Source organism: Vigna unguiculata, chromosome 2, assembly GCF_037176805.1.
Source record: "Vigna unguiculata cultivar grain cowpea cultivar isolate G323 ecotype 2 chromosome 2, ASM3717680v1, whole genome shotgun sequence".
Taxonomy (NCBI): Eukaryota; Viridiplantae; Streptophyta; class Magnoliopsida; order Fabales; family Fabaceae; genus Vigna; species Vigna unguiculata.
In genome coordinates, this window is record NC_140793.1 from 24332547 (window position 1) to 24342968 (window position 10422).

Below are 10422 nucleotides of genomic sequence, written 5' to 3' on the forward strand. Positions count from 1 at the left end.
AGGGTTGAAAATACTAATTTTGGAAGAAGATGAAAATGTAACCATAACAACTACAAACGTGCTTTATAAAGAAGTGTTTTAAAATCATTAATAAGAGGTATACACGTTAATGTTATATTCTTTGTAAATAATGTATTCTTTTGTTCTTTTGAATCCCATGTTAAATGTAATAAAGTTATATGAGTTCTCGTATGCATGAGAATGAACTTCTCCATAATAAAATTCAAAACAGAATAGTATAGAGAGTTTATTCTTTTAATTTTTTTTGAATCCCATTTTAAATGTAGTAAGGTTGTGTGTGTTCTACATATGTATGTGAAAATGAACTTCTTCATAATAAAATTCAAAATAGAATAGTATATAGAATTCGTACGTGCATAAATATTTTAAAAATTGAACCTTCATATATCAAACAAAATAATAATAATAATAATAATTATTATTATTATTATTATTATTATTGGTTAATGTTCGAATTTGTTCAATTGAGGTGAACATTATTAAGATAATTTTTCTTGTTTTAAATCATATTTATTATAATTATTATTTAAGATGTAATATCTATTTTTAATTTTTTGATTTATTTTTAATTTCTGTAAAAATAAAATCAAATAGTCTTAAAAATAATCTCATCTAGATTTACGGGTCAAAATAGTAGTTACATTTAGACCATTAGTTCGCGTGCCATAAATTACATTCGTGCTATATGTGTTGGGAAGATAAATTAGATTCGTGCTATATGTGTTGGGAAGAAGCCAGAAAGAGTCACGAGGGCTTCACTCTCTCCCAGATTCGGTAGCAACAGGAGGAGTAACCTCATCAAGGTGTTCCAGCACTAATGCCCGTGCCTGCCGCAAGTCCTCCATGTTTTCTCCATAGCACCGGCAACACCCGCAACCACCTGTCCTTCCTCTTCGATTTTCTTCTCCCGCACTAGAACCCTTTTTCCTCCTTCTCGTTTCTCTCTTGTCATCTATGGTTTCCAGCATTGTGATTTTTTCGGCTCTTTGCGAGAGTGATGATGTGAGTGGCTGATGTTCAGTGGTGGGAATATATGATTTTAGGGGTGCAGAAAGAAACAATGGGGGTGCAGGAAGAAAAGGCCAGCAGTAACCCATTCCTATCAGGTCCACAAAACCGAGCTCAGTCCGAGGCAGCCAAACCCAATACACGCTCGTCCACCCCTCTGTGTCTCGCTCTCTCACTCCACACAGGTCTCTCTCCAAAACACGCTGATCTAACTCTCACATTCTCTCAACAACACTAACTCACTCGTCAAGCCACTCTCACATTCTCTCAACAACACTAACTCACTCGTCAAGCCACAACACACTGCCTCATGCCGGCGCCAAAGACGCAACGGCTTCGACCTGTGACGGCCTCGGCCCGACTTTCTCTTGGTAGGTTATTGTGTTGATTCCTTGACCCAGAGCGGGTTTATCTGGGTTAACAACCCACCAAACCTTGGTGGACCGAAACGGGTTCAATGCTTACAGCTTCAGTTCAGGTGGGCCGGTTCAGCCCGTTTAGAGGGTGGGCCAAAATGGGCCGCACTGCATAAACCTACACTAGGTAGCAGTGTCAGAAGAACAAACTAGAGCTTCTGCTTCTGCTGCTGCTTCTTCTCACGTAGTTTGATTCCTCCCAGGTATTCTTACTCCTTTCTTTCTTTTTTTTTTTTCTATCTCAACTGTGTCCTTTTTTTTGTAGCCACTACTGTATTTAGCTTTGCTCATTCATGCGGGGTTTATTGGGTTCTGTTAACTTGGTTCACGTGAATTACTTGAACGGGTTGTAATTTCCCGCTTTTGATGTAAACTAGTGTTGTGGTGGAGTTGCTGTCCCTGTTCTTTTGATCGGTGCAAAAATGCCACCAGATATTACTTACCAGCACCCTTTGTTTGGTGGCAAAATATCTTGCACGTTCCCCAACAGGTTCCAGGTCATTCATTTTTGTTTTGTTTTGCATTTGCCTTATTATTTTTTTCTCCTGTATAAACCATTCGAAGACACTGTGTTGTGGCTTTAATTTTGCTGAAATTAAGGTTTTGGCTATTTCTTGTAGGATGTCAGCGACATTCGTGAAGTCCCTGATCATCAGGTCTTGTCATGCTTTTTCATTTAGATTGTATTCCATGTTTTGCTTAATCCTTTTGTTGACTTGATTTTGGGGTATTGATGCTGCTGTATAGGAGGTGTTCGCCGACCCGAACCGAGACGAAAGCTTGATCATTGAGCTTTTAGAATTCAAGTCTGACGTTGCTGATAACGAGAGTGCTGTTTGGTTTCTTCACGACCTTGCTAGTGAAGAGGATGCTGAAGGAACTCTGGTATGTCGTCATTTCATTATGATTTCGTCATATTATCAGATTCTTGAAGTGTTGCACTGTAATTGGTATATGGAAATTGAATTTTATGAAGTTCATCCTATCCTATGTGTTGACAAAGAAGATTTGTGGATTGAATTAGTGATACCAACAGTAGGTGTGCTTTCTGAATATTTGATTATTTTGCTTTTTACCTTACAGTATCATTTCCAGTGAAAAAAATATGCTTTCGGTGCTTGGTTGATTTAGTTTCATAAAGGGTGCTATAATTTCTATGCTATTTAATCTATCGAAGTTTTCTTTTCAAAGTTTGTTTGTTGGCCCACGGTAGTTGTTTAATATGATCTTTAACTTTGTGTGAGTGTGTTCGATGTAGTTTAGGAGGTTTGCCTGTCATTGATAATTGGAAGACTCAGTTCTCCCTTTCAGCTAACTATAAGATCGCTTGTGATATTTCTTCCTTTAAATTCCAAAGTGATTCGATTTATCAAAGCATTACACTACTTCAATTACTGTGTGAAAGAGCATGTATTATCTCCCAACCCAACACACATTAACAGGAAAAGTAATTTCTGTAAGAGAAGATAGCTTTCTTTTAAAGCTATCCATTTAATGTCTTATTTGTTGCAAAATTTAATTGTGTTTCATGATTATCTAAGGTATTGCGTCATGATCATCTCTCCCCTTTAAATTGATCAGGTTATTGAGCAGTCAGGAGTTCTGGAAGCACCTGGTGTGACGTACTACAATACTCCTGCAGTTGTAACAACTGCAGTGGGTCAGATGGTAATGTTTCTACTTTTGTTTTGGCCTTAATTTATGTTTGTACATCATTTCCTGATCATCTAAATGCGTCACCTTGGTACTGATTTTCTTACACTGTTTCTTATAACTTATCTGGATTGCTAATTAGATTTCACCATCTACTTGCGTGCCTTGTTATTTTCTATATTCGTTGTTCACGGATTGAGGGTATGAAAAGACAGTGTTAGGAGTCCAAAATTAGATCAACTTAACTTCCTGCTTATCTATTATATATTGTTTATACTCTTGAACTTGATATTATTTGATGATATCTTTATCACATAGATTACTTGTGTATTTGTATTGTAGCCTGTTTGCTTACTGCTCAGTGTTAATTGTATTTGTTAATTAGATTATTCATCTTTGTGACCACCCATACCTGAATACTATTAAATCGATCTCTACCCTTAAGATTTTGCCCTAATTTGGAGCATATTTAGGTGCCTATTCATCAGTGTCAGTCTAAGTTTGCATATGAATTTTTCTGGTGTAGTGGTTCTAGGAGGACTTGCTTATAGTTGAAGCATGTTTTTTTTTAGTATGGTCTATCACTTCCGTAGATCTTCTTATTGTCTGCAAATTGCTGATTATCTGAGAACTCAAGCACTTATCTGAGAAAAATGATTGACATTTGGTTTGATCTATATTTGCCTATGTACATGTCTATTTTCAATCTGACATTATCAAATGCAACATTGAGTTCCATCTATGATATGTTCAATTTACTCAATAACCATCTTGAATCAGACATGTCACGTGCCTCTCCATGGTTATAAAGCTGCATAGCCCAAACACCTGATCTGCATATATGCTAGCTAAATAAAGATGAAGACCTAGAAATCTGTTGTGTGAAATAATGTTGGGTTTCCCCAACTGCACCATTTATTTATATTATTATTTCAGTAAAAATAATTTGAAGGCTACAATTTAGTGCCATAAATGATCCTTATTTCTCAGTCTTGACTTGCGAACAACAGAAATACTCTGGATTTCTGTAACTTCAAGACAGTGGAAACTGGCTAACTTCACATAATAGGACAAAATTATTTCCCTTATTGGTGTAATTTTTGGTTTTTGAAGATTTTTTTAATCAGATATTCATGTTGGAGCTGTACAAGCTGAAAATAAATGTGTTACTTGAAGTTATTTGTAGTGGGTTAATAGTGGGTTATTTGTAATAGCTAAGTATGATACTCATAGGCTGATTGCATTTCGGATTTTAAAGTCTGTTCTCATCTTTCTGTTCCTGTATTAGTCGCTTTTCTTTTTTATTGCAAGAGAAAATTGATGCCTTTTTCATATTGCCGTTTTTCAAGGTTGTTCTTTATATATTGTGTGCATTTGAGTTTTTTCAAGAGTTTTGCACCACTGCGCATGTTTTCAATCACTTACAATCATATGGAATTGTTTGCAGGCAATATCCAAAGGTCGGCAAGGAAGGGAAGCACAAAATATTGTGAAAGTAGGTTCAGCATTACTTCAACATTTGCTAATGCTAATTTGACACTGTTCCTACATCGACTGATCTTTGATTCATTCCAAAATTATTTAATTTTTTCAGGTTTATTTGGCAAATTTGCGTCTTAAAGAAGTTGATACCGATGTTCTTATCACTGCATACGAGCCAATTGTTATAAAGTAAGTTCTAGAATATCTTTTTTCATGACAATAAGCTCTCCCAAACTTGTCCTGCAATTCAAGTTATGCTTGATTGGGTGAGTTCTATTGAGTTTAGGTGGATGTTCAGGTTTGGTTCAAACTTTTTTTGGACTAAATACGCTCACCCCCTGTAGAAATTACACCCAATACACGTCCCCTTTTTGCAGTATTTTGACCTCTCTAATCCATTAGTAAGAAATCAGAAGGTTTGTGTCAATAAAAAAAATTCAAAGTATTATTCTGGTATATACACAGTATTATGAGCGCAGTTTACCTTTCCTTTAGGTAGAAAATTATCCTTTCTGGTCAATATGTTAACATCAAATCGATCGTATTTTGACATGCTAGAGTTAAGCAAATTTGAGATCAAATAAAAAATAAAATGAAATATCATCTGCTGTAGTGAAAGCTCTACATCATGTGCTAGACATGCATTTTGATTCTATTCTTTGTCTTCAGCCCTTTGAGCGAAAGCGCAGTCACAGTTGGTGCTGGTGTAGCCGTTCCAGCTGCTCAAGTTGGATGTACGCCCATGGATGAGGTCTTTAAACTGGCTGTTACAAGCTTCAGGGTTCTTGACTGGAGTCTTTTTTGATGCAAGACCCTAGGTATGCCCGGAGCAAGTTTTTGCTAAACTGTGTGGAGCCAGGCTTTAAAGTTTTTATTTTAGTGAAATTTGGGAAAGGTGCAAATGCCATTTTTATCACTGTATATCCCTCATGTGTTTTTTCTTTGGTCCGTAAGTACTCCAATTTTTTGGCATTTGGTCATGTTTCATGATTTCACATAGTTAACTTCGGATTGTCACTTGTAACTGGATAGAATAATGTGTTTGGAAATGTCAGTGACTTTTCCCTTTAAGGAGGTGATAGATTGGAGTTTGTAATAATGGTTAACGTTACTTTAGATGTTGCTTTATACCCAGCAACCTGGGACAGGAACAACGTGCCTCCTGGAAGCACTGTGATTGCAGCACAAAAGGGCCATAGCCACCAGCTTGTACGTGGTAGGGTTATCTATTATTGAGTTTTGGTGGGCAAAGTAGCTATGGACAAAATGATGAAACACTTGAAGAGAGACTTGTAGACAAGCTTTGCCTACTATAGACTTTCAAATCAATAGGTGACAGACATGTTTCGTGTTAGAGATGAACTTGCATTTAAAAATGTCTTTTTACAAGTCAGACATCAATTTCAGTACTTAAGTTATAGTAGATAATGATAGGATTTCCAGACTGAACAAGATTGAATGACAACATAGTTAAAACGACTCCAATTCGTTTTATGAATAAACAAATAATGTTCTGGTGTTTATTTGCTTTATTTTTGGAACCCAGATAGAAAACAAGATATCAGTACATCTGTCAAACACTATATGGCATGAAAATTTCAGCAATTCTATGTCCTTGAAAAATTTGAACAATATTGTTTGGTTCCAACTTCTAAGATATCAGTGAATTTCAGCTTTTCAGTGAGTTTTTAAACACAAGAAAGCATTTGCTTTTCATTCTACTCGAGATCTTTTGATGTCTGCCATATACAATTAATTCTACTGCTCCCTTGTCACACATTGAAGAAGCTTTCTTTTTCAGTTGCTATGCAATGATTAATTGAAACGGTTGAGTGTTGAGAGTTGACACACTCATGTTGACAGTAATAGACAAGCTCATAAGCTTGCTTCAATCTAGGAACTGTACTTGCCCCTTTTAGAAGGTACACACAAATCTTTAGGTTGAAAAATCTGCAAGAAAATATGGCCAAGACCCTCTTAGAAGTTAGAAGCAGGATCTGAGTTTCAACTTTCAACCATCGTAATCCATGGAAATCCTATCTTTGTTAGGCAACACAGTGAGTGCAGAGTGTAGATTTCACATGTAACCAAAATAAGTTCTGTGCAGAGGTTTAATTAAGGACTGTGTCAACTGGTGAATCATAAGAGGTGGCACTCTTAGGACCCCAAAAGTTACAACCATGATGTTGTGATGAGTCAATCACGTGTCATGCAACTAGTTTGAAAAATAATGCATTCTATGGACCCACCCAATAAAATACACGATATTGCAGTCTTCTTAGGCGATGGTTTCACACATTGTGAATTCAGAAAGGAAAAAAACTGCTGGAAATTATTGGTGCCCAATCAACGTCAAATCATTGTCAAATCTATTGAGATCAAGGTGCTGGCTGCCACACTGTGACACTCACATACATTCATGCATACCCTTATTCTGCACACTGTTAAACAACAAACCAAAATTAAAATTTTTCCTGAAATTCCATTGGAACGAACAACTTTAGGAAAGTTGATGGTACCACTTTTTTCCGTCAATTTGCAATGCTTTCTCAAAGGAACACTAACGGAAATTTTGTCGTACCATATTCCAACATTTTTTTTATTAAGAAAACATATGATAATGCTCCAATTTCATTGTAATCGTTTTGAGTTATTCTGAATTTGCAGTGTTGTGTATGGGAATTATTACGCTGTTGTAGTTCTGGCAATGATAAGCATTGGGCATTAATTAATTAGCCAATAAGAAAGGTCCTCGTCTTAAGTAATGAGAGATGGGTTTTGAATGTGATATGAATAGAAGGACAAGAAAGGTTTATATTCGTTGCAATTAATGAAAAGAAAGACGAAGTGAGAGAGAAAACTGCCGACAATGACCGCCACGGAGTTAATAGCGATCAATTCTTGAAAAAATATCAACAATGATAGGAAAAGGTTGTGGACACATGGACGATTCCATGTTATTATATCTTCTGAGTATGTGAGAATGAAAAGAAAAGGAAAAACTAATTTTGTATATTAAGGTTGGTGGTGAGTCGGTTAACTGGTCCCAGAAATACAATTTTATAAATTTAGGTTTTCATGATTTTTCATTCTGTTTACTTGTGAACTTTAATGTTTGTGGGATTTTTGTAAAATATCACTCACAACATGATGTGTGGCTGGTTATTATCTTTTATTTGGCAATACATAACATTTACATTGACTTAGTCATAAAATGAGTTTATTTAAATTATTTTAAAATTTAAAGTAATTGATTTCGTTGAAATGCAAATTTTAAGTATAAGAAGAATACCATCTGAAAGTTCTTTTCCTAAAAGAATTATAATGAAGACATTTGAATCACAATACCACTAAGTGGGGCTGAAAATACCTTATTATCGTTCTTCCCAATAAGGGGGGTCAAACAACTTAAAAAAAAAGTCATTAATTTTGGTTTTGCTTAGTCAAAATCCTGTTAAAGTTTCATGATATTATTTGATCCAATAAGGGGCTTAAACAACTTTAAAAATAAAATCATTAATTTTGGTTTTGCTTAGTCAAAATCCTGTTAAAATTTCATGATATTATTTGATCCAAGAGAAGACTAAGCTTTGCAATTGGTGTTAAAAATATCTTATTGTTGCACTAGGTTCTAGAACAAAAGTTGTATGGTCATCATTATTCTTACCTATATATGTTTTTAGGGTTCATCAGTATTTTACTACTATTAGGGTCATTGAGATACACTCATCATAATATTTTTTACTCTAAGATTTTAATTTCTCTTTTATAAAGGAATTGTTTTATTAGAAGTCTAATACATTACCTTCGTTCCGATACTAATTGTTAGATTAAGTGTTTATTATTAAATCAAAAGATATATATGATAAAAAATGTGTAATTGTTTCTATTTTAAGAGTATAGTAATCCAAACATTATGATTCAGTTGTTATTTGGTTGATTTGACCTCTGTAACATGAAAATTGATTTTACTTGTACCAATGTCTTCTTCGTCTATTTGTTGTTCTCCTTTTATTTCACAATCATTAAGTGATAATGAGTGTAGAGTCCTTAATGATGTCTACTTGTTTATAGTTAGATATTTTTCAAGAATTCAAAAACTTTTTAAGAACAACCAAAGAAAAAATATTTTTCACAACAAAAGGAGTCTAATTAACAACAAACTATATTTAATTATAATATTTATGGTGGTAGTTACACAAATGTGACAAGTGATAGTATGGTAGATTAGCCTAACTTAATCACCATAACTTGTACTCAACCATATAAGGTTGCAATGGCTGAGTGAAGAGAAGACATCTCAGTAAATAAACAATGTCTTATAATTTTCTCTATAAACACATACAAAGATGAAATTGCATGTGATGTGGTCCGGTGGAAACTAGCCATATGCTTCTTGGAAGATCGTGACAACATAATAGGAAGGTTAAACATGATAGATACACACCAAGGTTGTGTTCCTTTGTGTGGATGAATTTGAGGGAGGGTATAAAGATGAATTTGTATAGATTTGAGTGGATGAATATGTGTGTTTTTTTTTTTGAGTGAATTTAGAGGTTAAAGTGAGTAGATTTGGAGATTTTTATGAAAGTTAGTGAGAAATTTGATTGATGTGATAGATAAAATAAATTATGAAAATAGATAGGATTTGAAAGTTACCCAAATACCCTTGATGAAAAAAGAGAATGATTTTGTAATTTGATGTTATAAAAATAATTAAAAATAAATAATAAAAATTTAAAAAAAGATAAAAAATTATATAAAATTTAAAAATAAGTTAAAAAAATCATCACACACAACACCGATTACGTAATCGATGTCACTCTTCTCATTGCACCAGCATCGGTTACATAACCGGTGTCACACACACACATCACTGCACCAATTATGTAACCAATGTGCAACCCCTCACAACCCAACCCATCTTCTTGCACTCACACACCCACACCACACACCAACACCGGTTCATTCACTCACACTAGTGTAAAATGCCATTAAATAACATCACCACACCATTGGTTCACTTCATCCACACACATAGTGTATATTGGCAATAAATAACCCAACTGCAGGGTTAATTTGGTAAACTTACTTATAATACAGTCAAATTCAGGCATATAATCGAAGATGGAATATGGAAGGGATCCCGCAAATTCGCTCCTGTAAATTAATGCATATCCGCTCAAAAGAACACTCACAAATCTATCTGTGCAAATACACACAAACAATGTCATTCATACAAAGAAACATTGCCCAAGTTCACCTTCCATCCTTATTTCCATTTTTATATCCAACAAGAATACAATTTTTCTTTTATCATTTCCATTACTATATCCATACTTGTGCCTTATATGTGTCCCTTTATTACTCTAAGGGTTAAATATGTTTTTGGTCCCTCAAGTTTCGGTAAAATTTGGAATTAGTTCCTCTTCAAAACTTTTGACCAATTTAGCTCTTCATCTTTAAAGATACGTGAATTTAGTCTTTTTAACCAGATTGTGTTAAGTTTATCTGACGTTTAAAACACATTTCATGATAGTATTTAAATTGTTTACATCGTTTGACACATTTTCGCTTCAATGTTAACTAAAATATTATCATAAAATGCATTTAAAATGTAAAATAAACTTAACAAAATTTGGTAAGAATGACTAAATTCACGTATTTCTAAAGATAAAGAACTAATTTGGTAAAAAGTTTCTAAGATGGACTGATTCCAAAGTTCACTGAAACTTAGATGACCAAAAACATATTTAACCCTTATTCTAATTATTAATTAAACATTTTTTTCCAGAAAAAAATTAAAATCATACAAAAATTGTGATATTATGAAACAATTCAA

The 10422-nt window shown here is 34.2% G+C and overlaps 1 protein-coding gene across 1 annotated transcript; it reads left to right on the top strand.

Annotated features, from left to right (window-relative positions):
* Positions 1-1417: 1417 nt before the first annotated feature.
* Positions 1418-5661, top strand: LOC114167359 (ran guanine nucleotide release factor, putative (Mog1/PsbP/DUF1795-like photosystem II reaction center PsbP family protein)). The gene is made up of 8 exons (XM_028052435.2): positions 1418-1648; positions 1823-1942; positions 2066-2101; positions 2193-2330; positions 3027-3113; positions 4546-4593; positions 4693-4769; positions 5250-5661. The coding sequence occupies exons 2-8, from the start codon at positions 1868-1870 to the stop codon at positions 5383-5385; spliced, it is 597 nt and encodes a 198-aa protein (XP_027908236.1). The 5' UTR covers positions 1418-1648; positions 1823-1867; the 3' UTR covers positions 5386-5661.
* Positions 5662-10422: the final 4761 nt, after the last annotated feature.

What these genes read in the sequence shown, in the direction of transcription:
- LOC114167359 (XM_028052435.2), top strand. Translation starts at nt 1,868, where the DNA reads ATGCCACCAGATATTACTTACCAGCACCCTTTGTTTGGTGGCAAAATA. An exon ending in CGTTCCCCAACAGGTTCCAG is followed by an intron (nt 1,943 to 2,065) that starts GTCATTCATTTT and finishes TATTTCTTGTAG; the next exon opens with GATGTCAGCGACATTCGTGA. An exon ending in GTGAAGTCCCTGATCATCAG is followed by an intron (nt 2,102 to 2,192) that starts GTCTTGTCATGC and finishes GCTGCTGTATAG; the next exon opens with GAGGTGTTCGCCGACCCGAA.